At 41.7% G+C, this 25558-nt stretch overlaps 1 protein-coding gene across 1 annotated transcript in view; it reads left to right on the forward strand.

Moving 5' to 3' along the window:
- Window positions 1-1503: 1503 nt before the first annotated feature.
- PHACTR1 (phosphatase and actin regulator 1) overlaps window positions 1504-25558 on the forward strand; it is a 108046-nt gene continuing 83991 nt past the window's right edge. The window contains exon 1 of the mRNA XM_032222398.1: window positions 1504-1657. Within this exon, the coding sequence (XP_032078289.1) occupies window positions 1519-1657 (139 nt within the window). The 5' untranslated portion in view covers window positions 1504-1518. The remainder of the gene's footprint in view (window positions 1658-25558) is intronic.

Below are 25558 nucleotides of genomic sequence, written 5' to 3' on the forward strand. Positions count from 1 at the left end.
CTCTCTGTCTTCGGCTCGTCATAAGAGACCATCCAGACAGAAACCCAATATTTTTTACTGTTGCCTTTTTGTTACATTTGTTATATTTATGCTGATAAATAAATAAAGGGAGACTAGTATAGATCTATTTCAAGCTATTTAGCTCTCATCAGCTAGCTATATATATATATGCCATGATTGAAATAATGTATCTGTCACTTTAAATGCTCAAGTGAGATGTGATTGCAAGCTGTTGCTTTAATCAGCCATAAGAGGGAGTAGGAACTACTACTGTTTGTTCCTGGTTGTTCCTGTATGTTCTCCGTGCTTGTTATTGGAGTTGAATACTGTATATTGGATGGTGGCTACTTTGTATGTTAGTTACCTGTCTACATGGTGAATCGTAAGTTGAGCATCTGTAAACCAACGTGTTGTATCATAGACTGTGTATATAATTCAAGACTACTTATCACTTGTTTTGGAGAATGTTTATCCCTATTTATTCCTTGTTTTAATTTTGGCGGCTGTGATTGATAGTATGACTATTCAGCTTCACATCCCTTGCTACCTTCTGCTACTCAACTCTAGTCTCCTAAAGGAGATATACTTAACACCCAGGATGGTGGATTAAAGGAGATATAATCTATGATCAGTGGTGGGATTCAAAAATTTTACTACCGGTTCTGTGGGCGTGGTTTGGTGGATGTGGTTTGGTAGGCGTGGCAGGGGAAGGATACTGTAAAATCTCCATTCCCTCCCCACTCCAGAGGAAGGTTACTCCAAAATCCCCATTCCCTCTCGATCAGCTGGGACCCGGGAAGCAGAGAATAGATGGGGGCGGGGCCAGTTAGAGATGGTATTTACCGGTTCTCAGAACTACTTAAAATTCCCACTACCTGTTCATCAGAACTGGTCAGAACCCGTCGAATACCACTTCTGTCTATGATCTATGTACCAAAGTCACTGTCAAGCATTTAGCATCAACATTTAATTAGGAATTTGAGCAATAACTTGCAGAAGCTGTGTAGAAAGCCTCCCTGATATCTAGGCCTCCTTAAATGAAATGGAGGAAGGGGAAAATTAAGAAATGTATCATTGTAGGGGCACACAAACTGCATCTTCAACTTCTCCTTAAAGAAGCTGGATTCCCAGACTCACACACTAACCAGCATAATTCTTGTCACAGGAGTAGCAGGCAATGTCTTGAGTTGTAGTTCAGATCTAGGTTGTGTCATCCAGATCTCTTTTAGTTCACTCAAGTATTTTTAAAGATAAACAAGAAACAAACTGCCTCAAAAATCTTCTTTAACTTCCTTCTTAATCCAAAAGGGAATCTGGGATCCTCTTTCTGGATTATTGTTGGCCATTTGTTGCAAAGTGCAACAAATTAATGTGGTGGCACTTATTTGGTAGCACTTTCCAAATGGGGCTTCAACGTGGATAAATATTTCCCATCTGCTTTACTAAGATGGCCTTCTCTTTTCTTCTTTTCCTTTCTTTTACAACAATTCAGCTGAGGAAGTAGAGAGACTGGCTGCAATGCGTTCGGATTCATTGGTTCCAGGGACACACACCCCACCTATAAGGAGGAGAAGTAAGTTTGCCAATCTAGGAAGAATTTTCAAGCCATGGAAATGGAGGAAGAAGAAGAGCGAAAAGTTCAAGCACACATCAGCAGGTAAGTTGCAAGCCGCTTTTCAGCACTGAATTGGATTAATACTTGTTTTTGTTTTGTTCCCAAAGTGAAATAAATAACTGCAGGCCACTTCAGCTGACTGTTATCTGCAGTTCAGCAGTTCTAATCTCACCGGCTCAAGGTTGACTCAGCCTTCCATCCTTCCGAGGTGGGTGAAATGAGGACCCAGACTGTGGGGGCGATATGCTGACTCTGTAAACCTCTTAGAGAGGGCTGAAAGCCCTATGAAGCGGTATATAAGTCTAACTGCTATTGCTATTGCTATTGTTTGAGTGGTTGGTACAGTAGTTCTATAGTAATTTATAGAATAGCAGTAGCTTAGGTAGAAACAGAAAAAAAAGCAAGACAAAACCAGGGCCTTAAAACTTTCCCCTCTACCGCACGGATGTCAAACTCACTGTATCATGTTGCCGTCATGTGACGTATCGCAACATTTTCCCCTTTGCGGCGCTGGGGTGGGCGTGGCCTGTGCATGTGGCATCTGGCCCGTGGGCTGCCAGTAGACTGAATCTAATTACCAATTACCAATTGCCAATTACCTCCATTAGACCAATTAGATCCCACAGACTAGGCCTCCTCCGAATTCCATCCGCCGGCCAGTGTTGACTGGCGACTACTCGGAGGAGAGCCTTCTCTGTGGCTGCTCCGACCCTTTGGAACGAACTCCCCGTGGAGATTCGAACCCTTACCACCCTCCAGGCCTTCCGCATAGCCCTTAAAACCTGGCTGTTCCGACAGGCCTGGGGCTAAAGATTCGCTGCCCCTATTTCGAATGGTATGACTGTTGTGCTTTTTAATTATGTATTGTTTTGTGTTGTTACTAAACTGTTTGTATCCCCCCCTTCCCTTTTTGAGCTGTGAGCCGCCCTGAGTCCCCTTAGGGAAAAGGGCGGCATACAAATGAAATAAACTCAAACTCAACTCAAACTCTACTGCTTTGCCTCCAGGTTTAAACACCTTGGTAAGGGTAGGCAATAATGGCAACTTTACCATGTGTGGACTTCAACTCCCATAATTCCACGCTGGCTCAGGAATTCTGGGAGTTGAAGTCCACAAGTCGTAAAGTTGTCATAATTGCCCACTGTTGATCTATGAACCAAATGAACAAGGGCATTTCTTTTTATGGAGTAGAAATGCATTGCAACATGTGCCATTTTTTTTACACAGAAAGAGGTGAGCACACTGTGGTGTTAGACTCCATCTTTCTCCGTGGCATGTCTTTGCTCACCAACAAGTCTCAATTTGTATAGATGCTTCATTGGCATACATTCTCATCAATTTCCTCTCCGTTGTCCTTCTTCCTGTATTATAAAAGATATGTCTTGACCAGATTTTCAAAACTGCAGCATATACAATGTGTCTCTTAATAGTTAATAGAGCCGAAGTGACGCAGTGGTTAGAGTGCAGCACTGCAGGCTACTTGAGCTGACTGCAGTTCTGCAGTTCGGCTGTTCAAATCTCACTGGCTCAAGGTTGACTCAGCCTTCCATCCTTCCGAGATGGGTAAAATGAGGACCCGGGTTGTTGTTGGGGGCGATATGCTGACTCTGTAAACCGCTTAGAGAGGGCTGAAAGCCCTATGAAGCGGTATATAAGTCTAACTGCTATTGCTATTGTTATTGCTAGTTGATTTAAAGGAGCCGGATACCATTCTTTGCTTCCAGAAATCAACCCTTTTTCCGGTTTCTCTTTAAATTGCTCAACATATTGCGCTAAAAGTACTTTCCTACAAACTAGTCAAGGTGGTAAGTGGGTGTTAATTCCCAGTGTTCATTTACATGAGATAGGAAGCTCATTCAGGAAGCCAAAGAGAATATCAGGGTAATTAATGTATGAGATCCAATTAAAATGTCTTAAATTTAGAGTAGGAACCCTGATGGATCTGACAAAATGTCTGTTTATTCAAACATCCTATTTCCTTTAGTGGCCAATGAGAAAGCTTTGAGGAACTTTTCTTCCTCTTTCATCCCAGAGTTTTCACCACTCTGAGCCGAGGTGGCGCAGTGGTTAGAGTGCAGCACTGCAGGCTACTTCAGCTGACTGCAGTTCTGCAGTTCAGCTGTTCAAATCTCACCGGCTCAAGGTTGACTCAGCCTTCCATCCTTCCGAGGTGGGTAAAATGAGGACCCAGACTGTGGGGACGATATGCTGACTCTGTAAACCGCTTAGAGAGGGCTGAAAGCCCTATGAAGCGGTATATAAGCCTGACTGCTATTGCTATTGCTATTGTTTCCTAAAACTAGGGTGCAAGCCTAGGTAGTCCTCAACTTATGACCACAGTTGAGCCTCAAATTTATGTTGCTAAGTGAGACATTTGTTAAGTGCGTTTTGCTCCATTTTACGACCTCTCTTGCCCCAGTTGTTAAGTGAACCATTGCAGTTCTTACGTTTATTAGCACTGTTGTTAAGTGAATCTGGCTTCCCCATTGACTTTGTTGTTCTGAGGGTCGTAAAAGGGGATCACATGATCCCAAGACACTGCAAAGGTCATCAATACGAGTCAGATGCCAATGGGCTGGATTTTGATCACATGACCATGGGGATGCTGCAATGGTCGTACGTGTGAAAAATGGTCATAATAAGTCACTTTTTTGCAGTGATGTTGTAACTTTGAACAGTCAGTAAATGAACTGTTGTAAATTGAGGACTACCTGTGTAGCAGAACTTTTGGGCTAGATGAAGAGGCAGGGAGAAAGAGTTCCTGGAGGTGGTGGGAAAATGTGGCTCTGAAGATGAAATCTTACCATTTCGGAACTGGAACTGTTCTATTGGGGCAATTAGATAAATGTAAATGTTCCTTATGACCCAGGGCCAAAGTTAATGTCAAGTAATGTTAAGTAACACCACTAATGAAAGAAGGGATGCCGCAAGGGCTACAAGTGTGAAAAGCTGCCAAAAGGCCCCCCCCTTTTTTTTTTTAATTGAGAATTTTGGGGGGAAAAACTTTTACAAATATTTACTTCCCTCCCTGCACCCTCCGCCCCACCCCACCCCAACCTTCCCCCCTCCCCCCAATTTCCCAGAACAATACAGGGTATAAATCTTTAACAAAAACATTCTAAAATAAACTTTTAAAAAAAGTTAATATCATCTTTCATTTGAGCTTTAAGTCCTCCTTGCTAGGCTAGCTCTAAACAGATTATATCATTCCTTGTTTCTTCAGTCATAAACTATCTGGAATTTCTTAGTCCCGTATTTATTTTGAGTATAGTCAATCCACCTTCTCCATTCCAGTTCATATCTCTCGTTTGAATGGTCCTTGAGATATGCCGATATTTTAGCCATCTCAGCTAGGTTTGTTACTTTCAATGTCCATTCTTGAGTAGTAGGCAAGTCTTCCTTCTTCCAGTATTGCGCCACCAGTAGTCTAGCTGCAGTTATTAAATGCAAAATCAGGTTAATCTCTACAACTGTACAATCAGTAAGCCCCCTTTTTTCAGTGCCGTTGAAACTTTGTTCAGTCGCTAAATGACTACCTCTACTTGGAGCAAAATAGTCATGTCTATGGAGCCATGCCTGTATGACATGTAATCATCCTCTAGTGACCATTTTTAAGCAAACCTCCTTGTTTTTCTTTCAACCTTTTGCTAAGGACAAAGCAGTCCTGTACCCCCAAATCCATTTCCATCTGAGAGAGAGAGAGAGAGACAGAGACAGAGAGAGAGAGAGACAGAGACAGAGACAGAGACAGAGAGAGAGGGAGAAATCTATAGCTTATTCAGACACTTAATCACTTCAAGCACAGTATTTGAACAATCCAAACCCTCAAGGGGAAGGTGTTTTTTTAAAAAAATCCTTTAATTATGCAAGCACTTCAGTTCTACTTATGTCTTGAACTTTCTTCTTCTTAGGGCAACAAAGCTTGCATCCTTCGGGAATGTAGAAAAGGGAGCAGGTGGTGGACACTTTTGTAGAACACCGAAAACACTTGGCCTTGTTCTCGTCTGATGAAAATATACCTGCAGTGTTATTTACTGCAACGCATCCTAGGATTTTGATGAGTTGCTTTTTTTAATTACAAAGGTAGCCTCATAATTTCTCCCCAGGGCCATTGAGAATATTGTTAACCTGGTGATCACCAAAAGAGGAAAACATTGCCAGTGGCTTTTCTCTGTAAAAATAGAGGTCTTAGGGATTGTCCAGTACCTTCCACTTCTTCATTCATATCAGTGGTGGGTTTCAAAAATTGTTCGAACCTACTCTGTGGGTGTGGCCTCCTTTGTGGGAGTGGCTTGCCGCCCATGTGACCGGATAGGAGTGGCTTGCTGCCCATGTGACCGGATATGAAGATGCCGACGACACTTGTCAGAACCACCTTAAATTACCTCTCACACAGCACTGGCATGCATAAGAATATGATGTAAACTTGTTTTTTAAAAGGCATCTTTGGTTTGCGTTAAAACAACTTCAACACATGCAATGTTCTGATTGCACCACAAACGCAGTAGTCATCCTTACCTTTCAAAGAGGCACTGAGTTTTATAAATAGGAGCATGATAGTGTAGAATAATCATATCCAAGGACCAGTGGTGGGTTTCAAAAAAAATTGGAACCTCTTCTGTAGGTGTGGCCTGCTTTCCGGGTCCACTGGTGAGACCTCTTCTAACCGTTTTGGTAGATTTGATGAACTGGTTCTACCGAATAGGTGCAAACTGGTAGGAACCCACCTCTGATTCATATTCTCAAAGGGATTTCCTCCCCCACCCTTTGGAAGAGGCATATGAAATAATAATTAGCGGAAGACACCTGCATAATCAAGTCTCTCACCTCAACTTCTTACCACTCATAGTACTTACATTCAGTTTCAGCGGAGAATTCCTACGTATGTCTAGCAATGAGAGGTAGTTTTCAACTTGCAACCACAGTATCTTTTGCTAAGTGTTGGAAGAAATATCCATCTGGTTCAGTTCCACCTGGGGGAGAAAGACACTGGATACCTGGAGGCTGATTAAAAAGATTGTTTATTGATGGACAGGACCACATGGGTTTGAGGTCCTGGGCAGCTGATCACATGCAGTGGAGAGTGGGGGTTATTTATACCCTCTCTTGGGCCTTGCCCTTGAGTTTCCTGTTCCTGTGCAAGAAATGTATTCTATTGGCTGTAGTCAGAGTCCCATTAGGCCATGTGGGAGTCATGTTTGTCTGAATTGAGTTTGGTTGAAGCCTGGAGGATGATGCAATGTCCCCAGGTGATTTTGCAATGCGGTGAGTACTGCTGCTAGATAACCCTATTATATCCTGGAGGGTCATATCTTAATCTCATCATCCCGGATCTGAAGGTCTTTAATTTTGTAGATAGGCTGTCCGAGTCCTTCTCAATGGGCACCAAATATCTGCTGGGGGCAGGGAGCTGAAGCTCTGAGTTTCTGTCTCCCTTAAGATTTCTATTTCTTCTTTAGGGGAAATATAATATTCTGCCTTTTTAATATTTCTAAAAATATTTCATTCTTCTAGGAGGGGTAGGTGCTAACTTTCTACGTAAGGAGGCAGTTGTTAAGTGAGTCATGTCCAATTTTATGATCTCTTTTTTTGCCACAGTCTTTTAAGTGAATCACTGTATCCGTGAATCATGTGGTCATTAAGCAAATTTGGACTCCCCCGTTGATTTTGCTTGTGGGAAGAGGCTGGGAAGGTTGCAAATGATGGCACATGAGCCCAGGACACAGCAACTATCGCCATGTGCCCAGATTTTGATCACATATTCATAGGGATATGGCAATAGTTGTAGGTACAAGTACCATTTGTAAGTCGCTTCTTTTAGTGCTGTTGTAACTTCGAATGGCTACTAAGAGCTAGTTGCAATATTTAGATTCAAAGCTAAGGTTTATATAGAATGTGATCTAATGAGATGAATGAATTGAAGAACCATTCTGGTTGGGTTGATGCATAATGTTAAACATAAACCATAGCTTAAAATCCTATCCTCTGGGTTCACGCTGATTAGCATAATATGTATACTCAATCCTACAGTGTTGGGGTTCCTGGCATAGGACAGGAATTTTGTCAGAATGTTAGAATAAAGAAGGGGGGAATCCTAACTATGAATTTCACTTTCTGATTGACGGATGTGGATATATTTTTCCCAATGTAAATCTTCAGATCAGAAAGCATAATATACAAATGGTATTTACTGGATCTCTACTGTGACAAAAGTGGTTCCCACCTAATGCTAAATTGGCATTAGTTGTTGCAATTGTCTAATTTTTTTTATGAGACTTTGATAATATGGACAACCAGCGAAAGGAGATCTTTATTCAGCTTCTCTGCAGCTGAATCTTTTGCAACCTCTTAAAAATCTGCTGCATTGCAAATTTATAACCATTAAGAAGCAAACTTTGACTTAGTGGATTGAAAAGGCTTTTTAAGAATGTACTCACGCTCATGCTTTTGCTTTAATGACACATTTTGGGGGGTGGGGGAGATCCTTCAATGTATCCAGACTTACAGGGAAGAAATGTTTAATGAGGCCATTTGGATTTTATGCTAATTACACTTCCAGCTGCTATAAAGATTATGTACAACAGCTTCAAACTGCAATTTTGTACTACCGTTCTAAAATGGTATTTTCCTCCACCGAAGAAGAAGAAAAACAGTGTGAAGTTCATCTGGAACGAGGGGCTTTATATAAACAGGATATTATAAAGCTCTAGCAAGCAAAATAAGAGTGATTCTCTTTGTATTCTCTGCCATAACTGGTGGAATGCGTCACATCTCAAAGGAACTGTCATCAAAAGTACCAATAATGGTGTTCCTGGAACTGCAGATGCAATTTTAAAAAAAAGAAAAAGAAATGTTTCTCCTGAATAAGACAAATGTATGTCAGTTTCAGCTGCCACACTGAAAAAAAAGTGCAATCATCTAAACAAACTCAGTGCCCAGATATCTACTAATGCAATCGGCCACATAACAAAGCTACTAAGATTTATTTTTATTTTTTTTCAGAATTTGGAACTGAAATTTGAAATCTGTGTCTAACACTATGATTTATAACTCTACTCAGAAATAGCTTTTGCTGCTTATGGCTGGCTAGGGAATTCTGGGAGTTGAAGTCCATGTGTAGTAATATAGTTCCTTGTGCAGGTGTGTGTCCTCCATGGCCCAGTTCATCCAGGGCATGCAGAGCCACGCTGAATCACACAGGAGAAAACAAACTCCTAGAACGCCATAACATCCTGATAATGCATAACATAACATTCTGAGATGTGCCCTACCATTGACGTCCAGGATTTGACCATATATAGACTGAGCAGTAGATTAGCAATTGTACTTTTATAGGCTGTCTTTACTCACATGCTATGGTTTCGATCCATCGACCTCTGGGTTATTGTCCAGTCGGGGGTGAGTGAAAGGCTGGTGACACAGGAAAATCACATCACGTCGATCACGTCGGGGTCACCAAATGTGAAGTAACCATCCTCTGCTACCAAATGTGATGTTCCCGTGGGTCGTCCATGAGGCCAATGTTGAGAAAAGACAGGACACGAACTTTCTCGAGATGGAGCGACCCAGATTGGGGTCTGAGAGCCCCTTTTATTGAGATAGGACAAAGGCAGGAGGAGCAATAGCATGTGAGTAAAGACAGCCTGTAAAAGTACAATTGCTAATCTACTGCTCAGTCTATATATGGTCAAATCCTGGACATCAATGGTAGGGCACATCTCAGAATGTTATGTTATGCATTATCAGGATGTTATGGCTTTTTAGGAGTTTGTTTTCTCCTGTGTGATTCAGCGTGGCTCTGCAGGCCCTAGTATGAACTGGGCCATGGAGGACACACACCTGCACAAGGAACTATATTACTACATCCATGCCTCTTAGAATTACTAAGGTTGAGAAACATTGATCGACACATTGGGCAGTGGTGGGATTCAAATAATTTACCAACCAGTTCTCTGCCCTAATGACCATCTGGGTAGGCGGGGCTCGGTGGTCATGTGATCATATGGGTGTGGCCAAGTCAATGTCACTCAGGTCGATGGGCACTTCGCCTTAGTAGTTACAATGGTAATAAGGGTTAACTGGAGAAGCAGTTTCTGTAAGCAGGGCAATGAAGATGAGGCTAGAAACAACACCAGAATATTTCCTTCCTGCCTTTCTTACAGGATTAGCCCTGTAAAGTGGGGAAAAAACAAAAGGAGATTTTTCCCAACAATCGGTTCTCCGAACTGCTTAGAAAGTTACCAACCGCTTCTCCCAGATAGGTGCGAACTGGCTGAATCCCACCACTGACATTGGGGCACATTATTAACTGCTTTATTTATGCAGAGAAACCCACCACGTTCTTGGACATTTCACTTTTTGCAATAAAATCTTAAATGTCACAGAATGTTTTTAACTTGTATCATGAGATAGCTATGAAAAGAACCTATTTTTCCACAATGTATACCTGGGCCTTCCTGCCTGAAGGACTCTCTTATTCAATCAAGAAAACCCTCCAGATCCATTTTTCTACTGAAGGTGTTCAATGTTTTTGAACTATGATGAGTGTTTCCTTGAATATACAGTATACGCAATCAAAAAAAGTCTCTGATAAGCATAATAGCATTGTGTTTTTGTTGTCATAGGTCACAGGCTGCATGATCAGACCCATACTTTAAAATATTTTAAATATTACCAATGAATTCTCCCGCTCTCCTCACCATAACAATGAAACTCATATAATTTAGAGGAAAGTAGCACTCATAAATATCCCGTGATCCCATCACAGCCTTCTGGACAGAATCTTGGTGAAATCTGTTGGAGTGCTGATTGAGAAAGAGGTATCCTGAGTCAGAGTAGGTAGCGGAAATTTTGATTGGTTCACCAAACCAGCAAATATCACCTCTGGCTGGCCCTGCCTCCCACCACTCGGTCTCCTGGTCGCCGGTTGCCCCCACCCACCTGTTTGCCTCACCCACCTGCTTGCCCCCCGCCCCGTCCTATATGTGTGCCTTCGCCACATGGCCCAGCTAATTGTCTCGCCTCACCAGTCTCCTCCACATCTTGCTTGCTCTGCTCAGCTCACCAAAGGTAAGAATGCTGCCCACTCGCCCTTCATCTTGGGTCGGGGGACGGGGCCCAGGAACACGCCATTCCCCAAAGCCCAGGAGCCTCCACCCACTCGCCGTTCGCCTTGGCCAGGTTGGGGAATGCGCCATTCCCAGGCTCTGGCCTTCCCTTCCTGCATGCCACCCACTCTCCCAGAACTGGTAGTAAGAAACATTGAATCCTACCACTAGGGTTCCCAACCCTTCATTAAATGTATTTGTTCACATTCATGGAAGTTGCTATAATTCAATGCTAGAACATTTGCAAGACTTGTTTGCCCTCTGAATTCTCCACTAATCTTGGATTGCAAAGTGATGCTTTGTTCATCCTAGTCATCCTAGTGGGAAATAGCTATATTGCAAGATGTGTGTAGGGCATCTTGGGAGAGATCCATATAGACAGTAAGCAAAATGTGACTTCAGACAAATGATTGTTCAAAAGAAACTTCCATAAATAATCTATAAAAGGATTAGATCCTTCCTTCACAGTGGAGTAGGGCAGCAGGTGGCAGGAAACGAGAAACAAAAGGAACTTGAGCTTTGAGATATTCTTCCCACAGGAATATACCCAACGTGGAGATCTGTATTTCTCAGAGCTCCACGCTAAGTTAGTAGTAATTTTTGGCCAGCTGTTTTCTCTCAGCCAAACCTACCTCGCAAAACCAACAAGCAAGATGCAAATAATACCCCAAGCAACCTAACAATAAACAGCCCAAGTAAGGAAGCTTAAGAGCACTCCCATCTACACTGACAGAGCAAACCACCAGAATATAAAATGACAGCAATCCCTCCTCCCTACTAGCACTGATGATGTTATTTAGTTTGGTAATGAAATGTCTGCAAGAAAACAAACGAGCTCGGAGAGCACACGGGACCAGTGGTGGGTTTCAAAAAGTTTTGGAACCTACTCTGTGGGTGTGGCCTCCTTTGTGGGAGTGGCTTGCCAGCCATGTGACCTGGTGGGAGTGGCTTGCCGGCCATGTGTTTTCTCTCTCTCTCTCTCTTTCCTTCCTTTTGTCTCTCTGTCCCTTTTTTCTTTTTTTCTTTCATCTCTCTCTCACTCTTTTTCTTTCTTTTTTCTTTCTTTCTTTATTTCTTCCTTTCTCTTTCTCTCTCTCTCTCTGTGTCAGTCTGTCTGTCTGTCTGTCTGTCTGTCTGTCTGTGTGTGTGTGTGTGTGTGTGTGTGGCAGTGGTGGGTTTCAAAAAATTTTGGAACCTCTTCTGTAGGTGTGGCCTGCTTTCCGGGTCCACTGGTGGAACTTCTTGTAACCGGTTTGGTAGATTTGACGAACCGGTTCTACCGAATAGGTGCGAACTGGTAGGAACCCACCTCTGCTCAGGACCCTCATAAACCTGTATTATGGAGATAAAATGAGGGGAAATATTTCAAGTATCCCACCTTGCTTTTTCAAGAGAAGAGGCAGTATATAATTGCTATTGTAAATTGCTAAAACTAAATACTTGTTATTTAGTTTAGCCTTTTAAAGTTATCTATTATTTTTGAGTGCCCTTTGAGTGCTTATCTGATGATTTGAGGATGCAGACTGTAAGGCGTGATATGGTTATGTAGGCAAGTATACTTTTCAAATTAGTTTGCATCAACCTTCATAATTTGGTGGGCTCCAAATATCTTAGTTATCATGAACCTGATAACATGGCTTCAGGGAGTCATGACTTACCATATGTTGATCATCATGCCTCTTCTTTTCAATTATGCGCAATTTCCTCCTGTACAAAAGGGTTAGGTTAGAATCCACTTAGATTAATGTTTCCATATTTATTTGTCTTTCATTAATCTTGCCAATATTAACATTAAGGTCCATACCAGCTGATTAAAAGGTTGCCATATTACAAGGAATTGTAGGCAGAATTTTAAAAAACATATGATTACCTATGAATCATTTGCAGGTACTTGGAAAAAGATGGGGATGAAATCCACTGAAAATAGACATGGTGATACTTATTACTACTTAATGAAAGTATACTATCATGTGACTAGACTCTGCTTATACTGACTTCCATGATTTTCTTTAAGCAGGTTTTTTTTTCCTCACAAAACATTTTTTTTTACCACATATTGCAGTGTGAGAACTATTCTCTAGTTGAAAGAATCATTATTTGGAGAGTCTGGGGAAATTAATCCTGCGCCTGTTGGCTTCCTACAAAATACATTGAGTCAAGAATCTCCCCACAATTTGTCTGAACAAAATCAAATATTGTTGCAAATAAGGCAACGATTAGATTATGCATATATTTATGTGGTTTCCATCTGATATAGCTGCCAGAACCAGATAAATGCTTGTTTGTAATATATGTGAATGTATGAGATGCTGCTTACACAGATATTCTTAATGAATACATTATTTACAACATGGGATTCATAGCAATGTAGTGGTTCTTTATTAAGGATCCACTGCTTGAGCTGAATGTTATTAGTATCAGAATCAGAACAGAGCTGGAAAGGACCTTGGAGGTCTTCTAGTCCAATTCCCTGCTCAAGCAGGAGATCCAGAGGTGGGTTCCTACCAGTTCGCACCAGTTCGGTAGAACCGGTTTTTCAAATCTACCAAACCGATTAGAAGAGGTTCCACCAGTGGACCTGGAAAGCAGGCCACACCTACAAAAGAGGTTCCAAAAATTTTTGAAACCCACCACACACACACACACACACACACACAGACTCACACAGAGAGAGAAAGAGAAAGAGAAAGAAAGAAAGAAAGAAAGAAGAAAGAAAGAAAGAAAGAAAGTAAGAAAGAAAGAAAGAAAAAGTAATGAGAGAGAAAGGGAAGAGAGGACAGAGAGACAAAGGAAGGAGAGAGAGAGAGAGGAAGGAAGGAAGGAAGGAAGGAAGGAAGGAAGGAAGAAAGAAAGAAAGAAAGAAAGAAAGAAAAAGAGAGAGAGATGAAAGAAAAAATGGAAAAAGGGACAGAGAGACAAAAGGAAGGAAAGAGAGAGAGAGAGAGCGAGAGAGAGAGACAGAAAGAAAACACATGGCCGGCAAGCCATTCCCACCAGGTCACATGGCGGGCAAGCCACTCCCACAAAGGAGGCCACACCCACAGAGTAGGTTCGAAATTTTTTTGAAACCCACCACTGAGGAGATCTATACCATTTCAGACAAGTGACTGGTCCCAGTCCCTTCTTAAGAACCTCCAGTGATGAAGCACCCACAACTTTTAAAGCCACTGGCTCCACTGGTTAATTGTCCTCACTGTTAGGAAGTATCTCCTTAATTCCAGGTTGCTTCTCTCCTTGATTAGTTTCCATCCATTGTTTCTTGTCCTGCCCTCTGGTGCTTTGAGGCAGCCTCTCAAATACTGTTATCTATGTCCCACTGAGTCCTTGTTTCTCTAAACTGGCTAAACCCAAATCCTGCAACCATTCTTTGTATGTTTTATGTCACCAGGGATCTTGTAACTTGACAGCTTTAAGACTTGCATGCTTCAATGCCAGAGTTTCTGAATAGCTACTTGGACCAACCTAAGTACTAATTCAAAATTTCATATCCGGTCACATGGCGGCAAGCCACTCCCATCTGGCCACATGGGTGCAAAGCCACTCCCACAAAATTTAAGTGGGGCTGGACCATGTTCAAACAGCCCCAGGCCTGCCGGAACATCCAGGTTTTAGTGGCTTTTCGGAAGGCCGAGAGAGTGGGAAGGTCTGGATCTCTACGGTAGATCATTTCACAGGGCTGGAGCAGCTACATAGAAGGCCCTCCCCCAAGGAGCCGCCAGCCGGCATTGTCGGTCGACGGCACTACGGAGAAGGCCCAACCTGTGAGATCTTATTGGTCGTTGGGAGGTGGTGCGGCAGGAGGGCGTCTCTCAGATATCCAGGTCCTAAGCCATGTAGGGCTTTAAAGTAATAACTAGCATCTGAAGCGTGTTCGGAGACCAATAGGAAGCCAGTGCAGCTCGCGGAGGATAGGTGTAACATGGGTGTACCTAGGTACACCCGATATCGCTCACGTGGCTGCATTCTGGACCAACTGTAGTCTCCGAACACTTTTCAGGGGCAGCCCCTGTAGAGCGCATTACAGTAATCGAGCCTTGAGGTGACGAGGGCATGAGTGACCATTGAAGTGCCTCCCGGTCCAGGTAGGGCCGCAGTTGGTGCACCAGGCAAACCTGGGCAAGAGCCCCCCTGGTCACAGCCGACAGTCTACTAATATAGGACAAGGATCACCTTTAATCCTGAATCCATCCTTGCTTTGCCTTTTTTCTTTCTACAAAATCTCATTGCAAGGCGAGTTGTAGCTCATCCATCTCTCTTTATCAGGGCAATCACTACCCTGATATACAGTATCTCTGTTTTTACACTATGTTTTTTTTTCCCCATTGAGGATAAAATGTTGTTTGTTGCAAGCGTTGTCATTATTCAGCCTTCTCCTTCCTGCTGGTGTTAAAATTTCTGTGGCACTGTTGTAGGATGACCTTATTGGAACTTTCTTAAGAGGAAATGCTTAAGGGGGAAAAAGGGTTTGCTTGAATCCAATTGCACTGCGTGCGTAGCACAACTTTAATTAGATAATTCATGCTCTCCCATCACTGCATGCCTTCTGTCTTTCTGGTCCTAAATTTAAAATAACTGGGACTAGAAGTAGCATTTGCCATTATGGAATAATCCTCCCCTGTGCCTAAATCACAGCATCCAAATAATGAGTGCAAGGACTCTTTCAACATCCGACCCTAAACTACAAATTAAACAATTGAAGCCCACCTGCTTTTAATGTGTATTGCATATAAAAAAGAAGCAGAGCTGTGTTGACATAGTGGTTAGAATGCAGTATTGCATGCTAATTCTTCTGACAGCCGACTGACAGCAACTCGAGTCTCACCGGCTAAAGGTTGACTCAGTCTTTCATCCTTCCAAGATCAGCAAAATGAGGAGGAAATATGCTGACACTGTAAACCACTCAGAGAGGGCTGTACAGCACTGTGAAGCAGTGTATAAGTCTAAGTGCTATTGCTTTGGTCACAAAGTTATAGCTGGCATCTTGACTTTTTAGAACCGGAAGGCTCCCAATTTTTGTTACAGAAGATGCTCCAGACATACCTCTTCCACAAAGAAAACAAGGCAGACATGCAGTTGTGACTGGATTTGCACACCTGGCACTTGAACTGCATTGAGTTTGACAGCGGCTGCATCAGGAACTCAAAGGAGAATCGGAGGCTGAAAACTATCACTGCTCTTCTCAGCATAGGATGCCAAAGATTGGGCCAAAATGCTTAGCCTTCACCTAAACACCCTTAACACAGATATAAGACCTTTCCATCAACAATTGCAACAAGTGATAACAGTTCCACGCAGGGAAAGTAACCTATCCGTTCTCCCAGCTCAATCCTGGGGGTTGTAAGTGATTGGGAGAAGCTGTCAGGTGCTCCTTCATTTAATAATCAGGAAAGAAACCACTCAACTCTATGCTTAGAATTGGTACTTTTACTAATTACAAACGATGAGTAGCAAAGCAAAGCTGAGTCTGAGTAAATTGGCGCGAAAGCAATAGATATCATGTATAATTCAATCCCCTCCCCTTGGCACCCCATTTCATAGTCCTGATGCAGGAAGGGGTGCACAGGTAAACCCACCAGTGGCTGGCCAGGTTAGGTGGTCTTACTAGAATGGACCTTATAAATTCATATTAGCTTGGCTTTTCATTCTAGTGCCCTGGAGTCCCAAAGTTGACTTTTAGCTGGAGTGAACTTTCTCTCCAACTTTTTCATGTATTAAAAATAGGGCTGAACAGTGTGGCAAGACCCTGTAAAGGAGGGGCACAGGAAGCCAGGTGTGGTTGTCAGATAGAACAGAGGTAAAACTGCTGACAGCTCAAAACATTAATAGGAACTTCTCTTTTTGTATTTCTCCTATGTACTTCGCTGTAACATTCCAAATGAACTCTGCTTTTCGAAATGTCATGCTTGTCTCGTGTATGGAAACGCCTTGAGAATGCACAGTGTGGAACACGGCATAAAAGTAGGATCCTGGGCAGAGCCCAGGCAGTTCAGATTTTGGTGTGTGAACACGCTGAACTCGATGCATCAAATAAACCTGTTTCTCTCACCTTCGTGGTCTCAAGTCCTGGTCTTTCCGTAAGTAGATTACAAACCTCGATCTGCCGCAACAGTCCAATAATAATTCACACCAACCGTCAGGTGGGGGATGTCTTCAAAAAGTATCATCAGGGTGGAATGCTGGACAGTTGGCCTTGGCGGGAAACTCCCTTCTTCCACATGCGCAGATAGATAGTCAGGACAGCGCCTAATAACAATCCTCCAGTACATAATGATTCCCCTCCCAAATACCATGCCCCCCCCTCCCCGTTTCAATGACAGCCGAAAAGCAGCAGCGAGCAGAGGCTGACATCAGCTTTCTTCCTATACCCTTTTGTTAGATCATCTGCTACATCATAGCAAAAACCTGGAGCCTTTGATATTTTTGAAAAATCCAACTGGACAGCGATTTCAGGACTGAGAAAAAGGATATGTCCAGGAAAAACTGGATGTACCCTACAGTGGTATGTTTTTCTTATCCTGGACTTCATGGTTTGGCTGCTATCGCTTCTTCTGAGCCTTGTCTCTTTTTTGCTGCTCTCCCTGTAGAGAGCTCAGGCAACCTATTGACAAAACAATTGATTAGACCGCTGAGCACTTCTCTCCCACTCAGCTGTACCACCAACTGAGTCATGGGATGAGTTGAGGGCAAGGACAAAACAGAGAGAAGATGACATTTGCCATTAGCAAAAAAAGCATTTTGTCCTGTGTGCTGCACCTCCCAAACTCTGAACTTGAAATGTTGAATAGAGAGATCAAACAACTGTGTCAAAGCTAATACTGTTAATTTTAATCGAATTTTAAATGTTATTGTTAATCTTAATTGGGTGTTTTTTGGATACTCTATCTAATTTTTTAAAAACGTTTTTAATATGTGTCTTTTTTAATGTTGTACGCCGCCCTGAGTCCTTGGGAGAAGGACGGCATATAATCCAGAAAGAAAGAAAGAAAGAAAGAAAGAAAGGAAGGAAGAAGGAAGGAAGGAAGGAAGGAATGAAGGAAGGAAGGAAAGGAAAGAAAGAAAGAAGAAAGAAAGAAAGAAAGAAAGAAAGAAAGAAAGAAAGAAAGAAGAAGAATACAGAACCAGGAAGGGTTCTGTAACACCATTACAACGATGAGAAGCAACGTTTCAAAATACATGATTTGTTTAGGTGTCATCTGATTAAATAACTACTGGTAAACATCTATTGCTAGGTCTTGAACAGGGTGTGTCTATTTCTCCCTGCCACAGCTTAGAATGGTGTCGTCAGGGTTCTGGATCTGTGAAATAGAGTATAGGAGCAATCCAGTTTAAATAGATACATGTGCAGGGAGAATGTCTATGGAGATTCTCAGTCATCCAGGTCATGTTTATCCCAAAGGTGATGGCACCTGTATTCAACAGTGAAGGGACACAGGACAGAAAACATGCTAAACAAAACACAGCTCATGTGCACACTCATGTGCACTACTCAGGTGACCCTGAGAACACAGACAAACCTCCAAGTGGCCTCAATGACTCTTTGAAAGAATGCAAAAGACCAGCTGTCTGCTAGGAATATAAATCCTTCCATTCCCCACTGTTCTGAACCCCCTCGTGCCACACCAAAGCACACCGAGCCAAAGTTACTTTAAGGAATTTATTAACAGACAGGTCCTTGGCAGCAAACCAGCACAGACAATCCTTGGCAGCAATCCAGCACAGACAATCCTTGGCAGCAATCCAGCACAGACAAGCCTTGGCAGCAATCCAGCCTGCCAAGCCAGCATGAAAGTTATCCAACTTTAGTGAATGCGTTGACTCCTGCAAGGCAGCGTGTGCACAAGCAGTCCTCTTATAGTCTTGAGAGGAGCCTAATTACCACCAGCTGAGTGCAATTATCTCCTGTAACTGCACAACTGTTCCTTACGCCTATCAGCTCTTCGGTGCCGGCACCCAGGAACAACTCCCTTGGCTCCTCCCCACTGCTCCAATGTTCAGGCGCCTCCTGATGGCCAACCAGCCTCTCTGCGCTCTCCTCAGAGTCGGAACCCTGTCCAGGGTCCTCCACATCCTCCAGAGTCGACTCATAGGGCCCCTCGCTGTCGGAGTCTGGTGGCAGCTCCAACGGCTCCTGCTGGGCCACAACACCCCACCATCCACTCAGAGCTGAAGAAACTTCTTGGATGAGAAGCGAAATGTCTTCAAAGAAAAACAAGGAAGTCCAGTTGCCTCTTGAAAAACCACCTTTGGAACGGGCTAGGACAGTACTTTCCATGAGACCCGGGTCTTCTTGATTTTCTAAAATCTCAAAAGGTAGACAGGCTTCTAGATAATCCTAAACCTCAGGCTTGTTTTATGCTTCTGATTCAGGGAACTAGACCAGCCAATCAATGTATTGGAATAAATGGTGGTGAGGGGGATTGTTGTTGTTTTGTTTGTTTTAATTGGCACCAAATATTGTTTCTTCCTACCTTCCATCCAATTGGGTTCTAACTGGTAAAGCTTTGGAATTCTCTGCTGATTTTGGAGTTAGTACTTTATGGCTTGTTCTTTTTGGCTGGTGAGCAACAGTGGACATGTTCCAGCAGCTTGGATTACACTGTCCTAGAAGGAGTGTCTACATTTGAGATTTTTTAGACATCATTATAGATTTGCTATTTCGTGTCCTCCCATATTGTTTTCTATGTCCCTATTATAATATTTATTTAAGGGCCACCCATTAGCCCAGTAAGATACAAGGCCACGAGGATTCAGATCCATACAATGGAAAGGAAGAGTCAAGTTTTAAATATTTAGCTAAGAAATGGTTGGAATTAAATATTTCCCTTGGAGCAGTTTTCATGTTTGTGTCCATTTAGTTTTGCACATCTCGTTTTATCAATGAGTATGTTGGACTGTATCTTCATTAAGAATATTTAACACACCCAACAGGCAACCATAAAATACTTGTTCTAAGGAAATGTCAAGAGTTGTTTCTGTGATTGTAGCAGAGGTGGGTTCCTACCAGTTCGCACCTATTCGGTAGAACCGGTTCGTCAAATCTACCGAACCGGTTAGAAGAGGTCCCACCGGTGGACCCGGAAAGCAGGCCACGCCTACAGAAGAGGTTCCAAATTTTTTTGAAACGCACCACTGACACACACACACACACACACAGTGAGAGACAGACAGAGAGACAGAGAGACAGACTGACAGAGAGAGAGAGAGAGAGAAAGGAAGGGAGGGAGGAAGGAAGGAAGGAAGGAAGGAAGGAAGGAAGGAAGAAAGAAAGAAAGAAAGAAAGAAAGAAGAAAGAAAAAGAGTGAGAGAGAGATGAAAGAAAAAAAGGAAAAAGGGACAGAGAGACAAAAGGAAGGAGAGAGAGAGAAAGGAAGGAAGGAAGAAAGAAAGAAAGAAAGAGCGTGAGAGAGATGAAAGAAAAAAAGGAAAAAGGGATAGAGAGACAAAAGGAAGGAGAGAGAGAGAGAGAGAATGGCCGGCAAGCCACTCCCACCAGGTCACATGGCCGGCAAGCCACTCCCTCAAAGGAGGCCACACCCACAGAGTAGGTTCCAAAAAATTTTGAAACCCACCACTGGATTGTAGTGCCATTATTCTAATTACAAAATTGTGCATGTACTGTATATCAGCTTCATTGCAGAAGTAAAGGTTTGAGCAACCATTTTGGATGTTCAAATTGCTATTATTTGTTTTCAATATTGGGAAGAGTTGCTTTTTTTTTAACCAAACAAAATATATTTAAATAGCGCACATTTAGACCCATAATACTGCATACTGTATTTGCATTTTGCACAGGTAGGCTACTGTTACTCTCAACGTTTAGTTCAGAGTAAATAAAATGACTTTGAAGTATATTTTGCAAGGTAAAAAATTGATAATAAAATTGAAATTACTACAGGACTCTAGCAATAACGGTGGTTTTGAGCTCCCAGACGGAATTATATAATCAGGCCGCAGCTATCGCCTGGCTAAAAGTTTGGGTAAATTTAAATAACAGAAGACTATTGTTACTAGAAGGGCATAACTGGCATGCCTTCCTCTGGTATGGCAGAAATATGGCACACAAATATTTCCAGAGGCATTATGTGAGGAGCGCATTGCTTAACATTTGGGAGAAAATTAAACTACAAGATTATAGGGAAGTACCAGTCTGGCTCTCTCCAATGGAGGCAATAATATATCCAAATCTTATAAATTGGGGGGGGGGGGTTGTATATTACAAGGATATTTTAGATGAAAGGGCTGATCTTAAATCCAGACAACAATTGCAGAGTCAGGGGATGGACTTATCCTGGTGGCCGTATTTTCAGATAGGCATGAAAAATATGTTAAATTATGGGGTGCAAATAAAGAACAAACAGCATTGGATAACATTTTAATGGGGATGGATGAAAAATCGATTAAAATATATAATTATTTACTGAACTATAAATGGAGGAAGAGATAGTTAAAGAAATGATTGCCTGGGCAAAGAATTTCAGATACAATATAAAATTAGAAAATGGTTAAAAATATGGGAGAGAAATTACTGGCCAAAATATATAAGAACTCCTTTGCCAAATGCTGGAAATATAACCAGATTCCAGGAACATACTACCACATGTGGTGGACGTGTAAGAAAGCAAGGAATTACTGGGTGAAAATTCATAATTGGTTAGAAATGATAACTGAGCAACATATTGAGTTTAAACCAGAAATATGCCTTTTAGGTATACTATCAGAAAGTTATGACAAAGCAACCATATATTTAGCGTTACATATATTTACGGCAGCAAGAATCTTATATGCTAAATATTGGAAAAATGCAAATATCCGATCGGATGACGATATAATTAGGAAAATTTGGGATTGTGCTGAAATGGATAGATTAACCTTAAAAATTAAAGATAAAAACGACTCGAAATATTACAGGACATGGAATAAATTTAATGAATGGATAGAGACAAGAGGTAGAAATGAGAGGGAAGTTGACAAATGTCAATAACAGTTAGTATGGAAAATAAAGATGCTATAGCATTATGGATATAATATGGAAAAATTGTAAATAAGCTAATGTAAGTAGAAATTTAGTTAAAGCTCTTTTTTTTCTCTTTTGTTTCCATTGGTTGTATTATTATAATTACTGTAAATATATTGCTGTTATAGTTATTAGCTTGTAAAAGTATGTTAAGATTTGCTATCAATTTTTCTTTGGCTTTGCTTTGTAATTGTTACCCTGACATGGCACTGTCTTTTCAATAAAGTATATATATAAAAAAGTTTAGTTCAGTTGTCTGCTGTTTTATAATGTTTCGACTTAAGACACCTGAAAATGGTATAAATCAGGGACATAAATAATGGCTGGCTGGGGAATTCTGGGAATTGAAGTCCACAAATCCTAAAGTTGGCAAGGTTGGACACCCTTGGTATAAATGTTACTTTGGCTTCAAAATGTAATCGACATTAATGTAACTTTCGTCACCAATTTTGAATACCATTTTTAGCATTGAAGATTGTTATGAAACTGTATTGCTTAACTTCATATAGCAGCTCATAATGCAGGATAAATATTCAAGAAATAAGTCCCTTCAGTAGATGACTAGGACTATATTGCAATATCTGCTTGTAGTTTTCTATATTCATGTCTAAAATGCACATTTCCTAATTGATGATAATATTTTACACATCTGATCAAATGAAATTGTCAGTTAAAACTTATGTCATAATCATTTGGTTAATATTTAAGGCAAACGTTCCATTGTGCTTTCCTAACATTTGGGTTTCAATTCCTGAGTTTGAAAGCTGATTAAAAAATGAGACAAATTGCTTCTTTTAGTCTAAGACACAAAGACAAATATTTCAGTGGAAATAAGTATTTCCTCTCTGCTGGTGCAATATACTTAGATATTTTAGCAATGGAGTATTTTTGATGATTTTTATCCCAACTTTATCTTGACCAATTCAAGGCAGTATACCTACCTAATGATCTTGTTTCCTATTTCCCCAGTAACAACCACCCTGTGAGGTAGACTGAGCTGAGAGAAAGTAGCTGACTAGCCAGCTTTCATACCTGAGGGAGACCTAACACTCACGGTTTCTGGCCTACCACTTCAGCCATCAAATCAAACTGGCTCTCAGTTGCAAGTAGCTCATCTTTTAAAAAGTGTTTTCACTGGCTAATGAATAGAATAGAATAGAATAGAATAGAATAGAATAGAATAGAATAGAATAGAATAGAATAGCAGACTTGGAAGGGACCTTGGAGGTCTTCTAGTCTAACCCCCTGCTTAGGAAGGAAACCCTACACCACTTCAGACAAATGGATATCCAACATCAAGTCATCCTCATTGTCCGTCCTTGACAATCTGTTTATTGTCACAGCAGTCACTTAAAAGTGTTTGTGGCATGGGAACACAGGATTATATAACCGTGTGAGAAGACTGCCGACAATTAGAATTTGCAGTCATATCCAGAGCTCCTGGCTTTAATTACAGCCTTCATGCCTAAAAGTTAAGACAGGGTATATTAAGGTTTTTATATAGTACATTTAAGATGAAGGATGTTATGTAATTGTCTTTCATATTGGCACCCCAGAATTGAGGGGGAGGACTAATTCTCCTCCGCCGTTTAAAGCCTGTAAAAAACTAAATCAGTAAAGGTTCATTCTTTGGAATATCTCACCGTTGTCCAGCATCTCCTGTGCCAGAAACAACCTTACACAGATGTCTTCCCAAGCTGTTTCTGTATTTTTCTTTGCCTTCTAACCTTTTCCAACCCAGTTTCTCTCGATAACAGCAACAGAAGAGTCACAAGGCCTTCAGAACTAAAATGAACATTGCCCTTGACTTTCAGGCCTCACTGAGCTGTCGGAGAAGGATTAAGGCCAACTAGGATGTTTTTTCTGAAAGAGCAGGGATCCATCTCACTCCTGAACTTCTTCCAGCAAAAAGCACTGTCGATGGAGGAAGATGTAGATTTCCAGAGCAGCATGATTAAATGAACAGTGCTCTAGCTAGATATGAATGTATCTAAGATCCAAATATCTCCCCGCCAGCATTATTTCTTTATGACTAGGCTCAGAGCCAGCACTTGACGCAGCCAGAACCTAGCTGAAGGCCCATAAATCAGCAGGCACATCACTTCTACTCACAGTGCACCCCTTGGTCTCTTAAACCATGACACAATAAACATTGCCTTAGAGTCTTTAAATGATAGTTGGAATTCAGCAATCTCAATACACGTGAGAAACGTTAGCAATTTCTTGGACCAAGAAATTCCAGTTAGCCTATGCTTAAGATCAGAAATGATTTAAATTGTTTAAAGTTAGCTCAGCAAGAAGAAGCTGAGATCAATGTAGAGATGTCATTAATTTCTTTATTTCTTTTTTCTCAATAGATTTTAGACTGTGTTTGTTAAAAATCCATACCGTGTACGGGTTCTGGGCAGTCGGGGGGGGAGGAGGAGGGGGGCTGGGGGGAGGGTGGAGGGAGGGAGGGGTATACATTAGGCTAGACAAGAATTTGGTGGTAAACTAGAACTATTTTGACACACACAAAAATTGTACTCTGATGTCTTACTGATTGAGGAATGATGAAATGTTTGTTTTAAAAGAAAATAAAACTTTTGAACCTAAAAAAGAAACGTTAGCAAATAAGGACTAATTCCTTCAGAACTGCCAGGGCATGGATTCGCAAGTGGGCAAAATGTTGTATGCTGTCCAGAAATGCAGTATAATGTGAGATTTGCAGCTATATAAATATGATTAATAAATAAAAATTGCTATCTACCGATATATAGGCTGCTGAGAAAACTCATTTTCCAGGGGGAAATGAGAGTTATGTAGGCCAGGGGCATTATGTGTTAGTAATATGTTTTGCTCCAGTGCCGTTTGTATACAGGTAGCCCTCAACTTACAACTGCTTGAAGTTACAACGTCACTGTCAAAAGTGACTTATGACCAATCCCCACTCCTTTGTGGGAGTGGCTTGCCGCCCATGTGACCTGATGGGAGTTCAGCCCTCTCTAAGCAGTTTACAGAGTCAGTATATTGCCCCCACAGTCTGGCTCCTCATTTTACCCACCTCGGAAGGATGGAAGGGTGAGTCAACCTTGAGCCGGTGAGATTTGGACCACCGAACTGCAGCTAGCAGTCAGCTGAAGTGGCTGCAGTACTGCACTCTAACCACTGCGCCACCTCAGAAGATAAGTTTTAGAGCTGTTTTCAAACACACTGCGCACAAAGCTCAGAGAACCAGTTGTTACACTGGTTGAATCCCACCACTGCCTCTAAGGTCCCTTCCAACCCTGTTATTCTGTTATTCGATTTGCCTTGGCCGTTAGTAGTTCAGATTCTTGGGTGTAAATAGCACGAAATAAACTCATAGTACTTTTGAACTCATCAAAACTCATAGTACTTTTGAACTCATCAAAACTCATCACTATGTGTGTGTTTGTGTGTTTGTGTGTTTGTGTGTGTGTGTGTGTGTGTGTGTGTGTGTGTGTGTGAAGTCCCATAGAAGCTTGTAAAAGAGCAGCTGTACGAGGGAATGGAAGACAGATTTGCTGGCCTTTTATTCAGAGGCAGTTTATTCTGGAACAAAACCTTGTAGTCCTGTAAGTGTGTACGGATGGAGGCACAAGGAGAAGAAAAGGCTGGTTTCTTTTCTAATAAGACACGATGTACTTTTCACCTGATTCCACCAATTCTAAAAGCTTTGATTTGTTGTTGTTGGTTGTTGTTAGAGCAATGAACTGGTGGTGAAGCAGCAGAAGAAAATGTTCCTAATTGTATATTTCTGAGGATGCCAAAACAGGGAAGAAAAGCTGTGATTTGTGATAGCTTTGTCCTTTCACTGCAGCT

Source organism: Thamnophis elegans, chromosome 8 (genome assembly GCF_009769535.1).
Source record: "Thamnophis elegans isolate rThaEle1 chromosome 8, rThaEle1.pri, whole genome shotgun sequence".
Classification (NCBI taxonomy): Eukaryota; Metazoa; Chordata; class Lepidosauria; order Squamata; family Colubridae; genus Thamnophis; species Thamnophis elegans.